Source organism: Taeniopygia guttata, chromosome 6, assembly GCF_048771995.1.
Source record: "Taeniopygia guttata chromosome 6, bTaeGut7.mat, whole genome shotgun sequence".
NCBI lineage: Eukaryota > Metazoa > Chordata > Aves > Passeriformes > Estrildidae > Taeniopygia > Taeniopygia guttata.
Genome location: NC_133031.1, coordinates 16,645,603 through 16,672,105, shown reverse-complemented (window position 1 = coordinate 16,672,105; position 26,503 = coordinate 16,645,603). Strand labels below are relative to the sequence as shown.

Genomic DNA, 26,503 nt, shown 5'->3' with positions numbered 1-26,503 from the left:
AACAGAATGACAAAGCCTCATGTCCAGGCAAGGCACACACCTGCTGTGCTGAGCCCAGGAGAACCACTGTCTTTTTTCATTTCACACTCAGAGCAGGCAAAGTCAATCTGAGTTGCCATCAGCTGGATTTTCTGCACAAAATGGGAGCTGTATGTGGCCAGAGGATCACAGAGCCCTTCTTGTGAGGACATGGACCCCTGAGTGCACCCTGACCCCCCCTGCCACCCCCTTGCACGGACATGCTATGTAGGGTGATGAGCACAAGCCGAGCGTGCATGGCATGGAAAATGGCGGAGGCACGAATCGCAGGCAGCTTACGGGAGGTGCTCACCATCAAATGCACACTGGAGCTCGACTTCCTTTTCTGGACACATCATTGAGAGAGGGAAAGAGAAGGGAAGAGAGGAGATGAGAAGAAAAGCACAGAAACTCTCCACACATTAGTGTGCCAGCAAGGGCCCCCCTGCCAATAAAGCTCCCCTGAGGCAGGTATAAGCAGCAGCAGAAATGCACAGACACGGAAAAAAGGAACAGAGAGAGAAGTCACCATTAAAGCACATAACTACACACCAGGGGAAAGGGCAGGGCTGAAGACCCCCATCCCCTCAAACACTGAGGTCAGAATATAGGTGCCCCACACACTGACATACGGAGAGAAGAAAAGAGAGTAATATATATGCACAAGATGTGGGATACAAGGGGGTGTCTTTCTGTGCTCTCCCATCTCAGGAAATGGGGCAGCTTCCCCAGCCAAACTGAACAGGTAGGCAGAAATCCCCTGTGTGTTCATATTTGGAGAATGCAGAAGTGTGTTTGCAACTTAAATTAGAGAGTAGAGAGGAGGCCACAACAGAAAGGCACACGCAGGGACTAAAAGAAAGAAGAGGGAACTTGTGTGCATAGCATGGGGAGGAGAAGGGCTCCCTCACATAGAATTTGGGGCTGATTGGAGAGGTAAGGTGCTCTAATGCTCAAACAAGAAAGACAGAAGCACTCAACAGCCAGAACACTTTGCACTCTCAGATACTTGGAGAAGAACAAACAAGTTCAAACACTACTCAACCTTCTTGGACTCTACTCTTGTTCAATGGCATCTTCAGTCATCTTCAGAGACTCCTTCACACCAAATTGCACTCTCCAGTAAATGAGGCTCAGCATGCACTTCTCTCCTCTTTCACTAAACTCTTAGTGTCATCCAGTTCAAGCTGAGCCTGGCAGGTCTTTCAACATTACAATGCTATGCTTTCCCCTTGCTGTCTCCCTGTACATTTTCCATCTGCCCTTTTCCTTTGGTGCTATCTGGGCTATTTCTCTGCTGCTTACTCCAGACTAGCCCACAGAGTGGTACAGGACAGCACAGCTCCTGTCAGCCAAAATCCACGATGGTGTGGGCTCAGTTCTGTAGCTCTGGACTCTGCACACTACCAGAGCAGCTCACAGACAGAACAGGCCATGGAGCTGTAGCTCCCCACTTCACACACTTACTGAGCCTTCACAGCTCTTACCTTCAATATTGCCTTCATCCCTGCTATCCTCACATCAGAGCTCAAGCACACACACACACACTGGCATGTCTTTGAAAGCAGAAGTGCCCATGTTCCCCTCATACCCAGAACCACATTCCTAATCACAACATATAGTCCACAGTCACATAGCCACTGCATGAACAGACTCAAACTAGCAAAGCTTCTGCCTCGTCTGATCTTTAATTCCAGAACAGACAGACTCCGATCTGTTTGCCATTTGGCTCACAAATCTTCCATTTCATGGAGGCACAACACAGGGCTTGCAAAGGCTCTTGCACAGGGCTAACAAATTTCTGTTTCCTCTCATTTCTTTCAGGACAATCTCCACAGGCTTTTCCTCAAGCTAGAACTAAAATAGCAGGTACTGCCAGTGCATGAATATAATCCTTAGACTGCCATCAACCCAGAGAAATCCTTGTACCCCATCACAACAGGGAATTTTTAACTGGGAAAAGTGGAAATTCACAACAGTGAAAAAACACTGTTTTTATTTTTAATGTATCCTGTAAGCTGCAGCAGACAAAAACAAACTATATGGATCCTGAGGTAAACCTGTCTCTAAGAAAGACAATCTCGTTTGAAATTCAGACCAACTTTCAGTAAGTTACAAAAGATAAAAGGGACAGAAAATGTTAGGATACAAGCAAAAGGTTCAATATGAAAATAATCAACCAAGCCATGCAGAAAACAAACACCCTCCTACACAGAGGCACAAGTTACACTAACACAGAAGGAAACAGAACCCTCTGCAGATCAGAACTTAATTAGAGTACAAGCTAAATTTAAAACAGTGTTAGTCTATTACAGGGCATGATGTAGTGTAGAACTCCCAGAAAGCACATTATTACTGGGTACTATAAAAACACAGGGAAGAAAAGCTATGTGTTGTGTTTGCAGTATGAAAAGGGCAGGGAGTGAGGTCTATGTTATGCATGAAAGTACTACTAAACCACAAGACAGCTTAGATAATGCCAACATGAGGCACTGGCAGTAAGTGCTAAAGCATCAAAATTCATTAAGTCAAATAATATACAAGGAAGTTACTAAACCAGCTCAATCTCCCAGTATATCTTAACAGCTGCATCAGAACCATCTGTTGTTACCTGCCCAAGGTGGCTAGCTGAGTGAGCAAAGCTTTTTGTTCTTCCTGTAATGTGACTGCAACTTAGCAAAGTAAATAAGAGAACAGAATTTAGAGTTATAGAGTTCTCTTTCCCTTCCATAAAACAGAACTCTCTAAGAACTACTAGGCAGGGCAGAGATGTCCCAGGGAATGAAAAAATTTGTTAAAGGCCAACACAGCCTATGGTAAAGTATCTCACTGATCACTTTAAGGGTTTCCCTACACCTGAGTGACAAAACATTCTCCCAAAGCAGTACAGACAACAAACCTAGGGGTGACCGTTTGTTACAGTTCTATTTTTATTATGTGTGTAAATTTTAGGTGTTCATCTCTCAAAGAGGAGCAGATTCTCTATGGTGAAACTTAAGGAAGAGTCTTGCTTTAGGTAACAATCAACAGAAGTCAGCAGGTGACAGAAGACAATCTGAAGAATCACCTTGTCTTCAGCATGGCAGCCATACTAGAAATGGTGAGCATAAATCATTCCACAGCACACACTGAAACATACTATAAGGAGTAGAGTGATTAGAGTGATTCCAAGCAAGGTCCCATTCACAGTCCCGGGAACTTAATATGGCTGGTTTTTTATGACAGCTTTCTGTGTTTCCATCTTCTACATGCAGTTCTCCCCCAGCCTGATACAGTAGTTATGTTAAAATATCATGCTTGCAGCAACTCATATTCCTATGGAGAGTACAGTAATTTCAGAACTTAAGATAGAAAAAAAAGTTGAACTAAAAGCAGATGATCATAGTGAGAGTCATCTTGAACCAGCAAATTGGAGGTCCTATTTCTACTTCTGCTTTAGCCCTTTTGTGTGATGCTGAGCAAATAATCTTTGTCAATTCATCTTCTCTCTTGCCCTTTTGTCAGCTTGTCTATTTAAATTGTAAGCTAAGTGGCAGGGATTTTCTGCTTAACCACCACTAACTAAGCACACTGGACCCTTGATCTCAGTTGGTGTTTCTAAGCTTTACAACAATGCAGTGAAAAAACTGACTGCATCAAAGGTGGATATAATGTGCTACTGGATGTCAGCACTTAAACAGATCTGAAGCACTCCCCAGGTGTCTTCCATAACACAGTTCAGCACAAAATTCTGCTGTTCAGATGAGCTTGGGTTCTCCCTGTTTAGCTTCACCATAAACAATCTTTAAACAGTATGTCATTAAAATTATAACAAGTCTGGATACAGAGATAGGAGCATTAACTCCTGTTGGTCACTGTGTGAATGGTACTTGACCCTTGCAGATTTTATAGGTTGCTTTTCCTTGCTATTGTGCCTTCTCTGTTTAAGGCATGCTTTCACCAACTGCTTCCCAGCAGCCATGCCAGTTTACAGAGCATCCTTCCTTCCCCACATACTCTTTACTGGGCAAAGGGCAGGGAAAGTAGTACACATCAGGCATAAAATGTACACTTACTGCAGTATTTCTTACAAACAGCAGAACAAATGGTATTTGGTACCTGTTTGCAGTTATATAATATATAGGGCAGATTTTAGAACATTAACCTTGTTAAACCAAATAAATGGATTTTTCCTCTTTCAGTCGAGTTCTCCTTTCAGCTGTAAAGCTATTCAGCTTTTACTGGAAAAGAACCAGAGTGCATGTGGCAGAAAGACAAGGTAGAAAATCAACAGACTTGGCAGAGCATTGCAAGTGAATGCTGTTAAAATCTCCTGCATCCCACAGCATGCTTGACAATTTGCTATCTGCATAGTGTTACACTGGGCCTGAGGAACATTACTGATATAATTTTGTAAATCCTAGTAACGAACCCAAGAGGTCAGAAATAAACAAGAAAGAAAAAAGAAACTGACAAAGAGCTTAGAGAATGACTAATTAAAAAATAATTACCATTACATGCTTAACTGAAAATAAAACTTTGTGCTTTAAAAAATTCTGATTATAGAAATTAGTCTTACAGGCCCTGCTAGAACTGGAAACACACACAACCTCTTACACCAGCCGGAAGTGAAATACCCCTTTGGAAAAAAGGGAACATGACTCTTTGAAATGCTACCCAGGGACCAAAAAAACAAAAACAAAAAACAAATCAGCAGTAGGACTGCAACACTCACTACAGGGAGCCCAGACCCTGACAAGCTTAGAGGAAGCATAAAGTGTCTTTAAGCTCCATCCACATGTTTACCCCAGCCCACTCCTTAACCCCTCTCACCTTGCAGTAGATGGCAACTCCAGATTACCGTTAGAAAGGGGAACAAGAAAGCAAATAAATCTGATTTGAAACTATCTAAAATAAATTTTAAAATGGTAGATGCACAATGTTGCTCATAAATTTAGAATTTTAAAAAGATACCTGGGACCTAGAGTGATGACCACAAGATATGTGGTATGTTACAGGGGCTCTGCAACTCGGCACTCAGCATCTTCTAGCCTCACTTTCTGGATTTGAAAGCAGAAAACCATATTCCTTGGGGATAAAACTTGGGCCTTCCTGCTGCTACTCCAACAGCCTGGATCCAAATTCTGCTTGAAGAAAGTGAGTGCAGCACTACAAAGGTTTGGTGAGCAGGCAGAATTTAAGATTCAAGGCAGTTTAAATCATTCATTATTTAAGATAATGGAAAAGTTCTCAAGTGCCAAGCTGATGAAATCTCTACCAATTAGCAGAATTAGTACTTGAAATAGAAGTAACAGTGCAAAATGAAAGCCAGGAATGCTTCAAATAAAATTTGGAAAGGAATTTGGTGGAGGGGGCAGTAATATCTATGGAAATTTATCAAAACAACCCCTGTGTGGACACACTAGTATTGAAATTTAAAAAAAAAAAAAATCTTTCCTGTCCTCTCCTCCTGATTTAAGCTTTTCCCACTGCCTTCCAAAATGGTCTGATCCAAGTAAAATGCATACATCCTCACTGCTTTAGTGCTAAACTATGTTCAGTGAAGGATTTGAGCCTATTGCTAGAGAAACAAAAACTGTGCTTTTTTTTTAGTATCAACTCAACACAACTCACGCTAGATGCTCATATCACCATGTATGACTATCAAATCATTCCTCTCTCATTTATGCTAAGTCAGCAAGTACCTTGCATCAGAAATTCACCAACACACTTTTTCATGGTGTTATTGGGAATAAAACACGAGAAAGATGTGTATGTCTCCCTCAAGCTGGTGTAATACTATGTAATAGAAACTCCCACTATCCTTGTCAAACAATGTGGAATTCTAGCAAAGTCAGCTCTGAATACCAGCCAAAAAAGGGGAAAGTTACCTTGAACAGAAAGTAAATTAAGACAAACTGTTGGTGCTTTTTTCTCAATGTCTTTAAAGCCATTAAGTTTACACTAGTGTAATAATCTATTTGTGGAAGAAATACTCTTTCAATTCTTATCTACTTCGTGAGTATCTGTGACAACAGTCTTATGGTGCATAGTCACTCTGCATCAGATAAAACCAATGAAGAAACGGAAACATATTTTCTCTCAAATCTCCATAAAGATTTCAAGATTTCTTGATTTCCAAGAAGGTTGTAAGAGACAAACAGAAAATTCAACAACCAAACAAACCAGTCTTCTTATCTGGAGGAAACATGAGAAACAGCCTAACCAGATGGCATGTGGTCAGCAGCAGACAGCAGACTCCAGTTAGAAGTACAGCATGCAGTGCTTGTTTTAAACCTACATTGGATGTAGAATAATTTGTGTAGGAAGTGGGAGTGAAAAGGACACCACAAAGCTGAAAATCTGGTTGGTGTTCAAGCCACGGTATTTGTGCTCTGCCCTACTGCAATGGACAGAAAATCATTGTTTGCCACAAGTAAGACCAGATGCTCTTACCTCAAGCAGACACTGGCACAATTTGTCTGTCAGAACTGTACAGGGTGAGAAAGTGAGTGGAGCTAAAATTACAAGTTTCCTGCATAAGCAGCAACACATGAGAAGTATGCTGGTCACAATGGTGAGGCCACCAACCAGACAGTGACCAGCCCAAAGACTGTCCTCAGCAGTCAATGGGCCAGTACTGCTCCAACAAGCAAATGGACAGGGTAAAAGACTACACTTCAAATGGGATGCAGCACCCATTACAGTAGGGCTAGGAAAGAGATAAGCACGTAGACACAGAAATCCTACAGCAGAAGTGTTAAGGACGTCCTGCTAACACCCACTGAACATTAAACACTCTCTGTCTTGTCGAAGCTTAGCACTGGGGGAAAACAACTCATACTTTTAAAAGTCTATATTACTGAGCAGAAGAGTAACTCAAAACAGGAGCTTTAATAAGAAACACATTATTTATTTCTGAGTTGTAACACTTACAGAAATGAGAACTCAAAATCCATACCTGAAGATAGACACCATTTAGGAAAAATGGGAAGCTTAAACACTTCTCCTGGTGGCCCTCAGCTCAGGGTGAACATGAACAATGTCCCTCACGGACAATACTGAGGTTCACACTGCAAAGCCAGACTGCTGTAACACTTTGGAGGGAGAAAGCTGCATGGAGGAAGCTGCAGACTCCTGGCTGCAGGTCTCCAGTGTCCTGCAGAAGCAGCAGTTTCCAGAGGACAATCTCATTCACCATGAACAGAGAATGCTATGCTCTCTAATATACCTTCCACTTTATCCAAGTATTCAATTACACATACAAGGAGCAACATACACTGCAAAGGGATGAAGAAAAGTAAATCCAGAATTATCCTTTTCACAGAGGGAGACATTGTGTACTCCCATGAACCAAACACCACAAGCTTTCTATGGAGCTGGAAGGTTCTAATGTACAGGGTCTCCTTGTAACTACATTACCAGGAAGTTGTGCCTCAAGATTTATGTGTACATCCTTTGTCCATTTTTTAATATTTTAACCCAAGATGTGACACTCCCCGAAAGCTTGTTAGAAATCAAGAATCCTAAGAAGAAAGCTGGTTTTTTTTTTGATAGATAGGTAACAAAACTTTGTAGACATGTTGATACCTGCTGTTTTTCCAATTACTTCTCTCCTGCCTCATTGGGATTTTGAAGCAAGCACCTGTTGGTTCTCATTTCACAACATTAGGGACAATCCATTCTCATTCCAGTGGTTTCTATTGTAATGTTTTAAGTATCAACAGATGCAACAACTCTAACATACTTGCTATACTAGCGTGCATGTTTTCAATGCATGTGTGTACAAGAGGCAGGCTGGTACAATGGCCAAAAGCTCACTATTGCAGGCACATATCAAAGACAAGAATCCTAGGGCAGGAACAGCATTTTCAAAGAGCATTTTGATCAAAAATTAAACTCCAAAACCTGGACATCAATAGTGCAGAATACTGCAGAACTGTAAGAATGCATGTTTTAACAAACACAACTCTTCTGAAAACACCTCTTTTTCCAGCAGCCTGCTTGTACTGTGAGCCCTCTGGGAACAAAACCTCATTAAAATGGAAAAGGGGTCATGGAGCAGGAGAGAACAAGTGTGCTGGTCCTACAGTGTCAATGTCAACCCCCTAGCATGGGAGGAAAGAAGACTGCCCACAGTGCTAAACCAGGAGATGAACTGTTCCATCTAGTAGCCATGGAGAAAGGTTTGGACTTCAAAGGAAAATGCAAACAAATAAACTCAACTCTTTTTTTCCATGTGGAGGACAATTACCCTTCAGAACAGTTAGGGGAGGCCATGCTCTAGCCTATAATTGTCTCTCCTCCAGTACCAGACAGTAAAGGGCTGCTGAATGCAAAAACAGGGCTTTGGCAAGGGTCTGTGTGACCTCCAGAAATAAATGATGACCATGCAACATAAAGAGTGACATTCAAGGGGGGAAAAAATAATTCCCTTCAGAAGGGAATAGGAGAGTGCCTCAACTTCAGGCACGTGAACGGAACTTTTAGCACAATCCTCAGTTTCTGTTCTGTCCAAACATGAACATTTGGAGGCTCCTCCTTCCCCACCCTTCTTCCCAGCTCAGCCTTCAGCATCTGTCCAAGTGAGTAGACCAAGAAACTTCCATGGGGTTTGCTGAGTATATCATCATCAGTCATTCACAATTGCTCTGTGCAATTTTCAGTCAGAAGCACTGAACAGAACAGACTAGTCAGAGGCATGTGTAACAACTGAGCAAGTCCTTGGTCTTTCTAATCTAGTGCTGACCAGTTCTCTATACATCACAGAAAGGGAAAAGGAATTCCTGCTGCTGCAACAGTCCACTTAACTAGTTATGCAAGTAAGGAACACTAAGATCCCACCCAGGGTTCCATAACAAGACACTGATTATAGCAATCCAGACCACAGGGCTGTGGTTTTACCCTGGAAAGTGACAGGCACCAGAGGGACTGGCTACCTTCTGTTCAGATGGTGGAGAGACAGTGAAATGGCAAAGCAAGAACTTACCTTCACTCCATCTGACTTCTTGTTCAGCAGGCTTTTGGCAGCTGTGGAGAAAAGCAGAAGTAAGTCAGATTATGGTTTCAAGACTATCTTCTCTCTCTTTCTCTCTCCTTCCCCACCACTTCCCTCAAAAATGCACCGAACTTCAGAAGGACAATCATCCTGCTAATTCCTCTCTAGCAGCAAGAGACCTAGAAAACAGGACAAGTCACTCATCAAATTCATCCTGATAGGAGAGGGTCATCTATCCTATCTATTGTTCACCTATTCAGGCAAAATACCACTTTCACCACCTCAAGAAGACCAAGTCTGAAATGGTAATTTAGAGCTTCTCTGTCAATCCCCCACTCACACACTGTGACCCCACCCAGAAGTGTCAGCAGTTATAGGGGCAAAAGAAGCCTTTGATTCTGATTTTTGCGATAGGATAAAGGCTGCACCTGTAAGTGCAGACATTCACATAACAGATGTGATTTATAAAGGGGGTGCTGATAATACAGAAGCCTTCTAATTACTGTTATTCACAGTTTCTCTGGGGATAGGTGGATAGCTAAAAGGGACTGAAAAAGTATAAAAGGCAGCATCTGAAAACTGTTAAAAAAAGGAAGAATGACAAAAGAGACAGGAAACTAGGCCAAATTTCTTAAATGAGAGATAAAGATACTCTACTGTGCTCAGCTTGAACAACTGGCACTACCAATGAAACTGAGAAAATGATAAGGCCTCACAGAGTGCCCACAACAAATGCCTGGCTGGGAGTGATGAAGGAGCTGCTTCATCTATTACAGCAAAGTGGTACCATGATTGTCAACAACAAGATCCCGTCTACAACTTCATCAGATACAAACCATTTCTTGTATACTTATGAAGAATACATTCAGTTGTATCAACTTCTGTAAACAGCATGCAAGTAGCTGTACTGTACCAACACATGCTATGGCTCTCCTAAGCATCTAGCTTCTGGGTCTGGGCACCTGGGTTTTAGGTGCAGCAAAATGAGGCCTAGAGAAAAGGCAAGTGCTAAGACAATGCTGACATGACTATTGAAATTCCCAAAGACATACTGACCAACTAGCACAGAGCGCTCAGTCTCTCTAGAAGCAGCAACATTAAGCAAAAAAGGTTTGTGCAATACCTAATCAACTGTTCAAATTTTATGTCAACCACATTTTCCACCCTGCCTTCCCTACAAGACCCTACAGACATGGATTAACTACAGAATATTAGCTGAGCTGGTGCAAATGACTACAGCATCTCCTCCCAACAAAGAGGTGGCACTCCATATAAGCTTACTAGAATCTTTGAATTGTTTTCCTAATTCTACTGTCTAATGCAAGTATAAAGCTAGATTACTAGATGATTTTATTTTCATTCCAGCTCTCAGAAGCCAAGAACATTGGAAGAACCTCATGCAGAGGTTTTCTGAATGTGATATGTCAAAAAACAGTGTTCCAATGTGCACACACAAAAGTGGGCAAAGCAACTCATCTGCCCTGCAACAGTCTCTTTTATGAGTGTACACATATTAAAGCATTGCAAGACTGCAAGACAAGTAAGTTCTTGCCACCTTCAAGGCATGACAAAGGCTAGCTTGATTCTACATGCAAGTGAGAAGGAGAACAATGTGACTATGGGGTCAAAAGGAGTCCAGCATTCATACTATACAGGGATGAAGGCATTTCACACAACAACTGCTGAAAACAAGAAACTGTTACAGCCTTACAACACTTCAGGAGTAAAGGATTCTGCAACTTAACAAATACGCCAAATGGGACATCCTTGAAGCGGAAAAAAAACCCCACCATCAGAGATGCAGAATAGTACCACCATATGTTCTGGGAATATCCCAGAGACAAGCAGGGAAGCAACACTTTTCACACTTTCTGCAGTTTTCCCACAACCTCATATTTGTCTTTGTGGACAGAAGAACAGCTAAAATCCCATTCTACAACATGAAAGCAAATTCAGCTGAGAGTCCCTCCATGCAGCCCAGCACTATGTAACGTTGATCCATGTTCCCTGGTGCAGCCTGCCCATCCAGCCTCCTTCCCTGATTGCACCTCTGCATGGCACACACTGCTCTCCCACAGGCCTGACAGCATCCCAGTACTGTAGAAAGAAAGTGTGTCTGTGGTGTATTTGGTTCATGCATTATACTGTGTTTATAGAGAGCTGGAGAGCCCATGAAATGCATTTACACATGAAGATGACTCAGAGACCTCAGACAACAGGGATGCATGCAGGTCTACCTACAGATCAACCTGTATAAATTACAAGACAGAAATAAAGGGGGATGCAAGAGGAATTTTTGCACAAGCAACAGACAAGACTTCCTGTAACAATAATCCTTTTAGAAGACAGGCAGATTAGCAGAGAGACAACAGGAGGGGAAATATGCAAAGACACACGCAGGCAGATTCTTTACTGTTCCCGAAACAGTCTTGTACCAATGCTCTACGGTTTCCCAGCTGTGAGATGCTAGGATTATTTCTTTCTGTCTTTCCCATTTCCTCTATGTGTTAAAGGGATTAAATTCCCTCTTTTCTTAATTTCTAGAAGTTAAGATTTCTTCTAGAATAAAGAAACATGAAAGCACATGCTGCTAACCCAGTAACTCAAAAACACTATCCTGTTCCTGGCTTAACAAGACCCTCTTCAATTGAACGCTGAAGAGAAACACAAAAGGCCTCTCCTGCACATACCCCTCCCTCTTCCCACATTTGTCAGTTCTGGCTGCTGTAGTAAACAGCCTGGGCTCTGGACCATGCTCCTGGCAGAAACACAAATCCCTAATGCTGAACTCATCAGCAATAAACACTCTGGATGTCCCAGAGCCAAGGGAGGGACTGAAGACGAAACAGTCCAAAGACAGTCACGCAGAGTGTCTTCCCCACTGCCAGCCCCACTCCTCTTCCAGAGAGAGCAACCCTTCATCCAGCCTGTCCCTGGATTTGCCCTGTCCTCAGCTGCCAAAACTCAGTTACATTTCTCACTTCAGTTAAGCTTCCAGAGAATTCTTTTTTAGGATGCAGAAAGAATACTGAGGCTGATTTTATTAAGTCTGATTAACTTATGATGCTATCCTAAAAAATGAGCCAAGTTCTGGCTTCTAAACACATGCATTTATACCTGAAGAATTCTGGACTTTACTAAGACGTCATAAAATAAAAATTGTATCATACCAATACAGACTTATGACACAGAGTTGCAGCTTGTCATTCTCATATTCTCAGTTCAAAGAAAATAATATTAACTATTTCTTAACTTGATGTCACTTCTGGGGTCACCGCAAAGGAGCCAACAGTCAGTGTGCAGTCACAAGAGGCACTTTTGGCTACCATCACAAACAATGCCCATGAATGCAATATAACTTCAAGAATATCTATTTATTAAGGACAAACACCACAATAAAAAGTATTCCCAGAGCCTTCCTGAACTTTAGAGAGAGGAAGCAGAAGAAATTATTTTAATAATCCACATCCACTTTTGATGATAAATTAGACTCTCTGGCTATAGTGATAAACAACTAAATGCAGTAATGAAATTCGTATCACTCTAGGAAGTTGCAAATAGAAGTTACTAACTGAAATCCACTACTTCAGCAGGTCCACACTGAAACAGTTGAGCACCATTCACTGAAACCCTTACCGTTTCTTAAGAGATTTAGTAGATACAGAGAAAACACTTAAAACCAACTTAATCTTTCAATAAATGTAACTTCATCTTCTGCCTGGGAAATGTGGCTTCCAGTGATATTACACTTATTTAGTCAAAGCTCTACAAATATCTTAATAATATTTTCCCCCTCCATATTTTCATACTTTGGATTCCTACCAGGAGATACAAATTTCTGGTCCTGAATCAATATCTACCTAACATAACACAGTAGAAACTTCACATATATTTCTCATTTCATTTAAAGAAAATAACTCAAATTTCTACCTGAGTATAGATATCTATGTACATGCACACACACACATGTGCACACACAAAAGAGCAAAAATTCAGTTTCACACTTCTGGAAGGGAGGTATAACAAGACAGCAAAATATTTCAGTACCACTTTAGTATTTGTATTATTTCCTCCTTCTTGCTCTTTAGTCAGCTAAAAAAATGTCTCTGTAGAGGTTACATTAAATATACACAGGCATATTCACGCCTTCTTTACTTAGTTAGAAAGACCTCAGCTCCTCAAATCTGCTACCAGCCTCTCTCAACCTCACCTACCTAGACAAATCTCAAACCTGCACACTGGAGTGTTAATAAGGATCTGCAGAGACATGAAATGAATTCCAGTTACTGTCACACTCTGCCACAATAGCTCCCTCACAAAACTGACTTGAGCAAGCAGTGGCAACCCAGAAGAAAGCTCAACATCAATTAAAAAAAAGGTTTCAGGCATAAGGCATAATTACCTGCAATGTCTGCCTTAGAATCTATTTTGAACATAGGACTGAATGTGATAGAAATTAATTTCACAGTGTGAACACTTCTTGAACAGCTCCCCAAATTAACAGCTGCAATCCACTCAGGAAAGCAGTACTTAGAATTTCACATAGGCCACTTGTAAGTTGTGCATAAAAATCAGCTTATGGAGAAAAGACACTTCTCAGCATTTTGTGAAGATGGCTGCTCCTAAGATGAAAACCATTTTTTTCCATTCTTTCATTCAGTTCATAGCAAGCTTATTTACAGAGTTTTATCTACATAGATGAGTCCAGGCACCCTTAAATATAGCAGGAATCTATAAAAACCCTGCCAACTCTCTTCTAGTAATAAATTTACTTCTCAGAAGATGATTTAGGAGTTTCTTGCATATGATGTAATCAGTTGATTTACCAGCTGCACTTCCGTATTCTGTAAGTGAATGCAGATCACATCAGTGCTTGCTTGGATCATCTGAACATCAGAAGCCCCAGGTGAGCACCCAAGTAATCCTGTGTATACCTTGGTGTGACCCTAACAATCCTGCAGCAAAATTTAGATTGCATCTGAATTAACACCTACCAGAGTGTGGAGAGAAGCTACAAAGCCCTTATTGTAACCAGGTTTCAACTTCCTTACTTATGCTGAAAGGAGTGCAACTGTACCTGCTTTTAACAAATAGCCTATAGCTGGCCTGAGATGCAATTTTCTAAAAAGAACCACAAACAGCCAATATTAAATGGCTGAATATATCATAACTGGGGAAAGCAACCAGATATCCTTTAACTTAATGGGCCTGGGGCAAGCAGCACATAGCATGCAACAAATTACTCAAAAAACAACAGAAACTTTTTTTTGCTTTGTAAAAAAAAGAATTTTTGATGGGCTAAAAAGAGAGAGAGAGTACTGTTCCAGATTCTTTAGGAATTTGTCACAGGCCTACACAGAGGAGGAGCTCCACATGACAAAATGTGACACAGGAGATAGTAATAACAGTGAGATTAAAGGAGTCTTCTCATATTTCCTGCAGATAATACAATCGTGCCTAATTAATTGATACTGGGGTCACATGAGCCTTCATTTTCCTCTTTATTCAAAACACCTATGGAAGAATCTTTTAGGAGATCCCATCTCCAGACAGGAAGAAGCTTCTCTCTTCATAAATCTAGTTCTCTGTCTGCTGGGAATGGGATTTTTAAAAACCCACAAAATAGTGTCACCCAATTAGAGAAAAATAAAAACTCCTTAAGGGCTCTAGGGAAAGAAAGAAATATTATTGCAGAACCCTTTAAGAGCAGTTAAATGTTTGTCATGGTAAGAAAAGTCTGAGCTCTACCTAAAGTTCCCACACAAACTTTCTAACTGATTACTTTCAGTTAGCACGCATTTATTCTTTAATTCCAGCAGATGTATCTACTTCGACTGCAGCCAACTAGAAAACCTAAGTAAATCAAAAAGTAATTACAATTTTAAAAAGTCAAGCTCATATTACACACAGTTCTCCAAAGGAAACAGGAGTAGATGATCTCATCCCTCTAAAAACACATAAAAATGGAAGGAATTGCTACTCTTGACAGAGGCTTTGCATCTAAATTCACAACATCTCTCTCTGGACAGTTTCTCTGAGTGTGTCATACTTGGAATCACAGTTTATATTCAAAGCAGAGCTCAGTGACACTGCAAACCCTGCAGTCACTAAGGGCCACCTAGGATTTCCTTTTCTTCAGCTGTTAACTGAAGTGGATTCAGCAGCTTCAGCCCTTGACACAGAGAAGAATGAGTAGAGCAAGCTTCTTCCTCCTCAGTACTAGCTAAGGGATTAAGGAGATGTATAGGTCACACACCATTAAGGAGAACCCTTCTCTCTGGCATTTCAAGTACTCAAAATCTTACCAGTAAGACATTTTCTTATCTAAGCACTTTTGCAGCTTCATTAGAAGTTACAACATTTGCAGACTAAAAATTAATCTAAATCTTCTGTTTAATAAAAAAAAAATAAAGCCCCTGACTATTTCAGAAGCATCAATTAAGTGAAATAAAGATGAGCTGTGTAAATAGAACAAAAACAGTTCACTCCAGCAGAAGGCTCAAGAAAATGTTTAGCTCTGTACAGGCCTGTGGAAGTCTTGTCATTGTGCCATAGCTCCTCAGACTGTTATTTCAGAATCAATCTCAGACAACAGTACAGATTTTTTAAGTACTGTAATAGCACAATAGTGGGACAGATGAATGAATAAATTACTCTGTCTCTTTAACATCAAACTATGAGAAATGTAATAAAAATAAATTGTAGCCACAAGTAATGCTGACAAATTGGCACAGGTCTAACGTGAAAGCAAGAACCAAGGAAAAAAAAAGTTTGGGTGTTGGTGAGGGCTGGCCCTTAATTGTAGCATAGTTTCACATAATTTTTTTTTTAACATCACCATACAGAAGGTTAAAAACACTACCTTGAGTTCACAGAAGAATGTATGCACAAATGTGCACTTTGTGTGCTAGGATGATCATTTCACAGAGGTTTTCATTCCAATTACAACTTTATTGTAACAATATCCAGAATATAAGTATTGGTATCCACTGTTAGTAAATGGCCAGGTGAAATTAATACACTTCCCTCATCACATAATCCATATAGCAGAGCTCCACTTGAAAGCAGTTGTAGTCAGGTGCAATAAAAATCTGACTCATGTGTTCAATGACTGCTCTTTTAAAAGAGAAAGAAAATTACAAAGAGGGTAAAGAAAACAAAGATCCCATAAACCAAAAGCACTTACAAATAAAGGTTTTCCACCCAAATGAAAATGAGCACAGATAAGACTGCGTCACCTAGGTGTGCTGAGCCAAGACAATAATCTTCCAAAAAGCATGGATTTACATGTTGAGATTTGCATTTTCAGTAAATGCACTACGTAATGCAGTTGGGGGGGAGCCAGACTACCAGCTATTAAATTTAAAAGGATGAAAACCACTTCTGAGACTCCAAGAAGGAAAACTAATAGCCAGACACTTCAGACCCATTTTTGATGAGTCAAAGTAATATAATACCCAAATAGCTCCTGTCCCTATTCTCACCAATATTACTTCCCTGTCCCTGCCTCAGGTCTGAAGGAAACACCCCTACCTAATAAGAGTTCTTCACTCCTGGTTTATGATGGGAAAGCTAATGATATGAGCTAGAATTTCTCACAAGTAATTTCCTAATAAAATATCATGAGATGATTGTGGAAGCTGACTTTACTTCTATTTTGTACCAGACTACAATACCATGTGCTCCTCTCCAAACAAATAATTTCCTATTTCATACTGGTCACCAGCTGAGGCAAAGTGACCACCATTAATCTATGATAAACTGAAACCACGTTTCCTCCCCTCTTACTTGACCCCAAAATGGTTTAAATATTCTGCAGCTTACTCACACAAAACAAAACCAAGGAAGGATGGGAACACTGAGGACTTACCTGAAAAATTCCGAGACACAAGCATCGTCGTGAGGATTGCACCCTGTGGGGAAGACAAAGCAGGGATAACAGAAGGTGCCACGTGAGAAAGGGGCTGGGCTGACCCATGCAGGACACAATGCATCAGTAACCAATGCAGAAGATTACCACTGGTACCCTGAAGAACCCCAGTGTATCCAGGATTCCCACGTGTGGCTCTTAGGCTCGACATGGGACCATCTGCAATCCTGCCTTTCTAGAGCAGCAGCTAGATGCCAGGAAGGATAGCCTAGGAAATCTGAAATGGCACTAAGAATTAAACACATAGCTGCTTCCTAGATTTCACACAGCAGAGAGCTGCTTTTGCATAGGCCAGAGGCTTTGCCCCAGCTGCAGGCAACTGGTACTACTAGTACTGGAAGGTGCAGAGTGTTCAGAAATAAAAGTCCCAGAACTACCTGCTCTATTTCAACTCACTGGCAGAAAGTAGAAGGGGTGAATATGTAGCAGAAGAGGCATGGAAGGTTAGAGTTTGGAGAACAAAACCACTCAGCTCCTCAGTACACTACTTCAGTGCCCTGTACTGAAGGATCACTCCTCTAACACTGCTAGTCATGAAAAAAAGTATTGCTGCTAGGAAGACACTAACCTCAAATTCAGAGAACTAAAATCAAACCTAAAGCAAATTAAGATGCACTTACCTTTAGCTTCCTTCTAGCATTGAACTTTCTCAAGCATTCCACAGTCTCCTGCCTGTGCATCATTGATGCAACAGTGGATCGTTGCTGAAAAACAGGAACAGCAGAAAATCAAGAACATACCCCTACCAAATCAGCCAGGGAAGTTCATTTCACTTACACACAATCCACACATTCAGGCTGACATGGCCAAGCCTCTCACCACTGCATGGATGCAAAGCACTGCAACTGGTTCATAACCTGTGAACTTCCACCAAGACACATTAAATCAAGATGGGCTATGACAGGACTGCACCCAAGAAATTTATGACTGAGGTAAAGGTGAGAATCAGTGTGTCCCTGACTTTCAGGCACACACAAGATTTAAGACAGTATGAAGACGAAGCCAAACGAATAAGCATACCCATTGGGAACTGAGTTAGAGGCACTACAGAAAAGACCTGGGCTACATTAGCTTGAAAGGGAAATTTCAAGCAGTAAGGAAATACTTGTGAGCAGCAGCCTGGACATGGCAACCCCCTGAATGTAAGAAGTTGACTAGCAGAGGCCTTGGCATCTTTGTATCAGTATTGCAGAAACAGATTCTTATCATATAAGAGAAAAGATCATGTATTTCTATTGTACCAAAGGAAAAAAAATGAGCATAATCTCTGTGCAGTAATTCACATCTGTCATCCACAGCAGACTGAGATGACATCAGCTCCAAAAAGACAACTTCCCAGAAGTGTTGCAGCCATTAAGACCACAAGAGGAAATCAGAGACTGTTACTGCCAAGCATTTAGAGCACATGAGGAAGCCAGTGACTAATGCCAAAGTAGCTGTTGCTCTTCCATAGAGCCACAAGCCTGAATTCCCTTTACAAGGATAGTGGGGGAATTTCTAACCTGGCAGATAAGTGTGAACAAAGTCTCCACTAACTTTCTCTTGCTTGGAAAAAATTCTGCAACACCCAAAAGAACTGTAAATTCAGCTACTTTCATGGGAAGTCTCCGCTTTGATCCTATTGTCAAAGCTGGTCACCTATTGCAGTACATACGGCACTGTGTGGGGAGAATGTAGCCAAAGTGGCCTCAAACAACTCTGGTGGTCACTGTTCTTCCAGCCTCTTATGGAGAGACAGTGATATCCAGTTGTCCAATGTGTGCTCACAAGAATCAGGACACATACTTCAGAAGTTCAGTGATGCTAAGACACTCGTGTCTCAGATAAACTTTTTTAGATTTCCTACAACATTTACTTTAGAGGAGTCATTCATATCCAGAAAAAAACATATGTTGTGCACACAGTGACTGCAAAGCAAAGGGAAACGGGAGACTGGACAGGAGGCAGTTTCAGCAAGAGGCTGACATGGCTGGGAAGTGAAATCAGACTCTCCCTAGCTCAGAGAAGGAAAGTTGCCACAGGGAGTGGGCTATCAAAATACAACTTTGGGTACAGGCATTGGGAGGAAAGTTTAAAACACAGAAACTTGATTATAAGCATGCAAGGAGAAGAAAAAAAAAGAGATGCAGTCTCAGCTAGTGTGAAGTTTTGACTTCCAAGGAACTTGCATAATTTTACAGCAGACACTCCTGTTAGACAGATATTCACATAATTAACTTTAAATTGCTATCTGTTGATTTGTGGTATAAGGACACCACCACCACAGCTTCTCAAGAACAAATGAGCAAAGGAGCACACTAGACCCATCTCAGAAGTATGATGTGGTATTACCAGAGCATCTGGTAAGACTTAGGTCAAACTATTTCATCCTGCAGAGATAAAAGTGCATCACTGCTGCCCTCCCCTACACCCAGCTTGTTCTGGGATTTCCTTGCCAACTTTGTAAAAGATGAAAAATACTTATGTGTGAGGTCTGGCAAAGCAAAAACTACACAGAGAGAACAGCAAAAGATTTTTTTTCTGATTTCAAGTTTGCAGCCAGTTAAGCTGCAGCATAGCAGAAATATCCCAAATATTGCCAAGATTCTATGCCATAAACTGAAGCAGAGATGAAGAACAAAATAGTCCTAACATTTTTGACTGACGCCAGATTCCATCTGACATTTTAGGATGCTATGGATTGGAAATAATGTGGGGGGAAAAAACAGAAACTGTGGACACTGGACAAAATTCTAAAATAAGGAAAATTTTTTTACTACTGTGGCAATAAAAGCACCACAGCATGACAAAGTAGGCTTGTTGAAGATCAGTATAAAAAAAAAATCTGAAATATTTGAAATATACTGGGTCCTTCAAGTCTTCCTGGCATGTCCATTTAAGGCAAACCACAAATCAACCTGTAATAAGGAGAACACTTACACAAACCCATGGGTGTTTGAGAGCCTGGTCAGCTGTGATGCGCTTCGCTGGGTTTATTGTCAGCATCTGGTTGATCAAATTCTTGGCTTCGGGAGTCACAGTGTCCCACTCAGGTGATGGGAACTAAAAGAGGAAGAAGGAACAGATGATGAACTGAATAGAAATATCTTATACTAGCAATAGAGATTCTCCCTTGCCACACAGCCTTTGCCTTTTTGATACCAGGGCTAACACATCTGCAAAACCCACCAATTTTTGTGAAAACTCAAACTGAACAAAAATCATCCAGAATCCAGCAAATGAATGGTACCAGACAGCAGGACACACCTGTACCATTCACCAGACATAAGCAAGAAGATTAAGAGTGTAAAGATTTAGGAATCACTCAGACCTTTGAATTTCTTTCACACTCAACAGTTAAAAAAGTAAAGCCACAGATCTTTCTGAGTTCTTACATAGAAAACACAGGCACTATCTTTCTTTACCCCACTTGTCTCTTTCTCCAGCATGCTAAAAGCTCTAACAGCTTATGGAAAATCACAAACAGTTAACAACAGCAAAACTGTATGAAAGCAAAATCCACTAACAGGGAACATCCCATCAGGTACACTTTTCCCACTATAAAACACAATATCCTGGAACAATACCAGTCACTTGGGCGTAGCAACCCGGCAGCAAGTTGTTAGCAACCACCTACCCTACCAAGATCTTTACCGGGGCGGGGGGGCAGGAGAGATGGACAAGTGGATTGGAATACAGACGCATGAAAACAAAATAATTTTATGTATTTCAGCTGCTCATCATCCATGAGGGGTAACTGCTTTCTGCTATAATTCCAGTGATGATAAAGATGAGTTACTTGCACCATCCCTTAAAGGCTTGCCTGTGGTATGGATGACAGCATGCTGTGATTAAATCCTATGAATCTACTGTACAAATATAGGTGAACTTCAGAACACAAATATGCTGTTGGGGTAAAGCTCCCTGTCTTTAAGTGGGAGAAAAAAAATAGATTTATCTTGAAAACATTTCCTTACAGTATTACATAATTTAGAAAAAGTTTATTCCATCATTTTTTCTCATGCTTTTTTATAGCTTTACTCAGCTGGGTCATAACAATACACCTGCTGTATTTGATTTGCATATAATCTCCTTTCTGCATTCGCAGGCATTATTAAGGCATTATACAATTTGTTCTGCAAATATTGCAAGAGGATACTCAAAAATCATGATACTGAAGTTTCAAGCAAGGACACTTTTCCCACACCTGAACTCTGAAGTATTCGTGGTAATGTCTTGCAAAACTCCTACCCAACAGCACAAAGTAAAAAAATAATTTTTTTTTTTTTTAAATCACTGTTTTCACAGTTGCCACTTCTTCTCTGAGAACAACAGACTGGTCCTGTGCATACAGGCCCCTTGGTGCCAGGTAAGGACACCAGGGACAGGTGCATCAGTAAAATGAAGCAGTTTTCTATCAGGCAAAATGAGGGAAAAATCTACTGAAATTGTTCACTATAGATAAGAATTCAAAAACAACAGATAGGCAAGGAGGAATCAGGCACTTCACTCTTCATGACTTACAGAGGTATTTAATCCCTGAAGTGCTTTGAAAATCCCCATTGATATAATTAGTGCAAAAAATGCTTCAAATAAGAACAACCAACACAAAAACTGGAGGGGCAGCAAGGCAAGCGAAAAACACAAGTCCATTCCAGGCTATCAAGTACAAAGTCATCACTTTGCTTTCACTCAGGAAACCCACAAAGCCAGGACAAAGGCAGACTTTTTGTTCTCACCAGTACAGCTGCTCTCATGGTCTCAAGCACTGAAGCTGGAAGGTAACCAGCAGAAGGAGTCCAGCAGACCCCTCACCTTTTGGGGTTTTATTTTTGTTTAATACAAACCACAAGACAGCCTACAAAAAGAACTTCCCAACTTCCTCTTGATATTCATGCCCACAGGCTTTGAGCTAGGATTTCCAGGAGTTCCTTCTATCCTCTCAAGCCTCTCCTTACATGGAAGAATTTATGTCAAACATTAAAGCTGTGTACTCAAATTACATTTTAATTCACCTTTGCTTCCCTCAGTACTAACCTCCTTGCTATTCCTCTTTCAGGCACTTTTTATACCTCAGTTTTGCCGTGCTCTAAGAAGTGTTCCATGATCTGCTTGGCTTTTTACCAGAGCCTCCAACCCAATCCACCATGCTGATCCCCAGCACAAAGCCAGCCCTCCAATGGTCCCCCAGCATTCAGTCTTCTCACTGGACACCATGCTTTCCATAGACTATAGCACAGAGGAGTAAAGGACCATAATTTAAGCTACTATTCTACAGAATACATCCCCATATTTTTATTAGGCCTTGACAAAGACAAGCTCCTTCACTCTATCTTTCCTCTACTCCACTGAAAGTATCAGCATTACTAGAGGAGATAATTTCCCACCCTCTGCATTTCCCTAACAAGCGTCAATGCTCTAGTGCCCACTGTGATGCTTTCCCTTCATATCCCTCCAGCAGCTCCAGACAGGACTGTATCCCAGGCAGTGAAGACAACCAGGTGTATGAGCACGTCAAACGTCACTTTGCACAGAAGCTTGGTCCTGCTGCAGGACACCAGGTAAGACAGTGCCATGTTTTGGATGGCTTCTACACCCATGCAGGTACTCAGCAAGAAAGTGCCCTTACGTCATAGGCTCCGGCTTTGATCTGCTGATAGAGTTTGTGCTGATCTTCATCCCAAAAGGGAGGGTACCCCACTAGTAATATGTACAGAATCACTCCTGGGAGGGAGAGACACAGATACACTATGGTTAGGCTAATGTGCCATTTATTCCTTCAGCCCCTCTTCCTTCCCTCTTGACAGTCCCCAAGGCAATGATTTCTCCATATATTCATTTGCCGTCATATTTAGTCTTCTGAGATAGCAAAACACAGTACAAATCTGTCATCTGCTGGACCTCACCCCGGCACTTCATGTTCAGCTCTTAACGCCAGTGTCAGGAGCTAGAACGAGCTGCACAATGTCCTTCTACCCTCCTCTGGCTACCATGGCTGGCGAGCCACAACTCCCAGCTGCCCTCAGAGTAAGATGAAGCCACATTTCCTAGGGTTCCTGGGCAGCAAGGGACATTTTAGGAAGCACTCTGTTTTTAGATGCTTACTGTACATGGTGTTGGGACAAAAATGATTCTGACAAAGCTGACACTCCTGACCTGCAGCGAAACATTTAGTCCATGTCAGGCAACACTGATATCATAAATCTTTAAACTTATCTGTCCCAGATACATTAACACTTACTTCTTTTGTCTTAAAAAAATAATCCCTCTTCAGTATTTCATCTTCTACATAGTGTAATAGGAAATTGCTACAGTTATCTAAACAACTGACTCTGCAAAGTATAGACAGATCCTATCTCTTGAGTCTCATACATCTGATAGATGGCCCAAGGAAAAGATTAGGAGCCAGAATCAAATGAGTTCAGGCTCCAGTATTCGTTCCATCTACACAAGGTGCTTATCCTCAATTGTGCCTTCATGTGTCCACCCAGTAAAAAGGAGCACTCTGCACCCTCCCAGCAACAGGCTACATGGAAGCACTCTTTTACATGGAATTATGTTGTTTAAGTGTAAAACATTTTTTCAAATCTTACCACATGCCCATATATCCACTGGTTTTCCATAAGGATCTTTTCTTAAGACTTCAGGGGAGAGGTAGCCTGGAGTACCAGCAAACCCTGCCAGAAAATGGATGACATGAAGTACTTACAGTACCCAAGCAAAAGAGAGCTTGCCATATCCCAAAATCCACTAGTGATAACTAATGAATTCTAAAACTTGTCTCTCCCACCCTTCATCTCCTATTTGCTAGAGCTGTCTCTTGGTAAACCAACAAAAAGAGGCAAGAAACCCCTAAATAAAACAGAAAATCAGATGGGATCCAGTGCCTGTGTATTGCAAGAAAAAACAGACAAGTAAGAGGGACCATGTCAACCAGGTGGGCACAAACTTGTATGCCAGGCCTTATATAATTGTTACACATAATGGCTTGGAGTTTGAAAACACAAGACACAAATGGAACACATCTAATTGCCGAGTGACATGGGGAGACCGGGAGAAGTCGTTTTTTCAGAATCTCTGCAGCACTGCAGAGTATCGGAGCTGATTTTTAACCTGAAAAGGTCTCATTTCCAATTATGTTTTAGCTAAACAAAGATAAGGTCAGATCCAAATGTGCCTGAGGAAGGCTAGGTCAAACACATTTCTGTAAAGTGACCAAACAAAATTCCAGATGTCTACACTTGTAAGCAGTAGGAAAGTTCAGATCAGGGTCTAAACTTAGCAGCTGCATTCATCTCTGACACTAGCATCTACTGTAAACTGAGAAGAAAAATAGAGAAACACATAGCCATTTGCTCTGCCTTTCTTTATTACTTCTCTATTGCACCTAGGCTTGAGCCTAAGACACAGAGGCTGTCATGCTTGGCAAAGAAACAGCCAAATACAGAGAAGAGTGCTGCAAGAGCTGAGAGAAAGTACTCAGGAGGATGCAACTCAACCAGCCACCAGAAAACAGGGGAGCAAAGCTGGGAAAGCTCAGACAGTCTTACCAAACCAGGCCTGCTGCTCTCCCTGGACTTCTATAGCCAGTCCGAAGTCAGCCAGTTTGACAGCAGCACCCTTACATTTACTCGCTAGTAGTAAATTCTCAGGCTGAGGAGAAGAAAGAAAAAAGAGAGTAAGAATGAAAGACTGACATCCTTGTTTAAAACCTCTCACCTAGTATTCACATCACTAAATTGCACCTGCTGACTGAATTTAGCATGCAGTACTACACCTGTTCAGACGAGGACACAGCAACAGCAACGAATGGCCTTGACCTAGAGCAGCAGTAAATTGTCAAGTCTAACACAAATCCTCTGGCTCCTCTGTGGGAGACAGCCTCTTCCAACCCAGCCCATACATTACATGCTGACACCAGAGGGCACTGGCAGTACAGTTCCTGCAGCACTTAAGCCAAAATTCTATTCTGCCCTCCTCAGAGGATAATTGGGGGAGGGGAAAGGGAAGCGGGGAAGAAGGGAGGGACAATGCAGGAGATACAATCTGCAGTGATGTTTCTCCCCTTGAACATTAGACAGTCCCCAAGGCACTGAAAAAGTAAATATGATGCTAATAAGGGCTGCCAAATACACTGCTGTAATGTGGGAAGGCATCATCTGGCTAGGCAGTAGTTTTCATCCCTTACAGAAAAAGCCTCAAACTGGCATAAGCAGCACAGCAGTGAGTATTCTTGTAAGCAATTTTTTCATGCTACACATTTACAGCAGCATAAAATATTCTGTCTTGCTACTGCTGCCATAACCTATACAAGAAGCAACCTTGTCACTTTTTCCATGTGCCAGGAAATGGAGACAGACTTTTGACCCTCACATTTCCACCTTGAATGAATCTCACTCAAACCATAATTCTGTTATGTTCCAGCAGAGGACTTCAGGAGAAGCCTTTACATAGCTCCAAAAACTGGACTGAAAATTGGCAGCTTCCTCTGAAGCACAAGAGTAGCTAGTTACATGGGACCCCTTGAAACCCCAAAGCTTTAAGGTGATGGCTATTGTGGCTTTGCTGGAAAATCAACTTGAAGATAGGCAGGTCAAAACAAATAGGTGGTTTCTCATCCTATCCTCTTCTCATCTTTTATGCAATTTGTTATCAAGTTGATTTTTTAACTGAGCAGGATAGAAGCCTGGAAATCCAGAAAAAGGAGCTTCTTTCAGTTTCACAAATCTGATAAAGAGCTTTTTTACAGCTTGCTCACTTTTTTCACCCCATAGCCACTCTTTACCCCTGTTCTGCCTGACAGGCACAAGGTGCTTTGCTCACTCATCTGTCCTAAAGTACTGGGCATGTGCCCACTTCTCCTTTGAATGAAAGCAGAAAAGCCTTCCTCAACACAGTCCTTGCCATAAGCAGCTTGGAAGGAAGGACAACTGGGTCTCAATAAATTTGGATGGCATTGGCTTTTCACTATATGGCAAGAAGAAGAGATTGTGGTAACCAAGTTACACTAATGAAAATTCACCACTATAAACAAGACCCTAAAGCAGAACATCAATTAAATATTCTGAAAATCCCTCTCAACTCCAGACTGCACCTAGACTTAGCTTGACTAAGAGCAACATTTAAGAGAGACTTGTGCTAGTTAAGCACTTTGTACCTCTATTTTAGAAGCAAACACCTTAAGGCCAATGGTGCTTATCCATGTGCATGTTTGCCAACATATGGGTTGTCTCAGGTTTCACATACTTTTTGGTGAAGATGTGAATGCACTCTCTAATTTCTTACAGTCCCTATAGGAAGATCAATATTTGACACTCTTTAATAGCATGTCAGCCAAAAGACAGGCTTATGAGAGTAAGGTACAAAGGATAAAACTTTACTTGAAGCAGGCTCTACAGTTATTACACACTGACACTGAAGGCCAAGCTTTTGGAGAGGAGCTAAATATTAGATAAAAAGCATAGGACCTTTCATTGCTAAAAGGAATGGTTACTCCTCAGGCCTGGATAGTTTCAGTCAATCAGAGCAAGCAACAGAAGAAACATATTAACTACAGCAGGGAGTGTCTAGAAGCTGATAAATTCTGAACAAGTTGCTAG

The 26,503-nt window shown here is 41.3% G+C and overlaps 1 protein-coding gene across 28 annotated transcripts in view; it reads right to left on the bottom strand.

Annotated features, from left to right (window-relative positions):
* Positions 1-26,503, bottom strand: part of CAMK2G (calcium/calmodulin dependent protein kinase II gamma) — a 255,718-nt gene that overhangs the window by 19,578 nt on the left and 209,637 nt on the right. For 15 of the 28 annotated variants that reach the window (XM_072931541.1, XM_072931544.1, XM_072931546.1 and 12 more), the window contains 8 exons: positions 24,455-24,557; positions 23,498-23,581; positions 22,534-22,628; positions 19,845-19,967; positions 17,546-17,629; positions 16,866-16,908; positions 8,987-9,027; positions 332-364 (listed from right to left, as the gene is read on the bottom strand). In XM_072931541.1, the coding sequence (XP_072787642.1) occupies positions 332-364; positions 8,987-9,027; positions 16,866-16,908; positions 17,546-17,629; positions 19,845-19,967; positions 22,534-22,628; positions 23,498-23,581; positions 24,455-24,557 (606 nt within the window). The remainder of the gene's footprint in view (positions 1-331; positions 365-8,986; positions 9,028-16,865; positions 16,909-17,545; positions 17,630-19,844; positions 19,968-22,533; positions 22,629-23,497; positions 23,582-24,454; positions 24,558-26,503) is intronic. The other 13 variants (XM_072931542.1, XM_072931545.1, XM_072931548.1 and 10 more) reach the window with 2 other exon arrangements.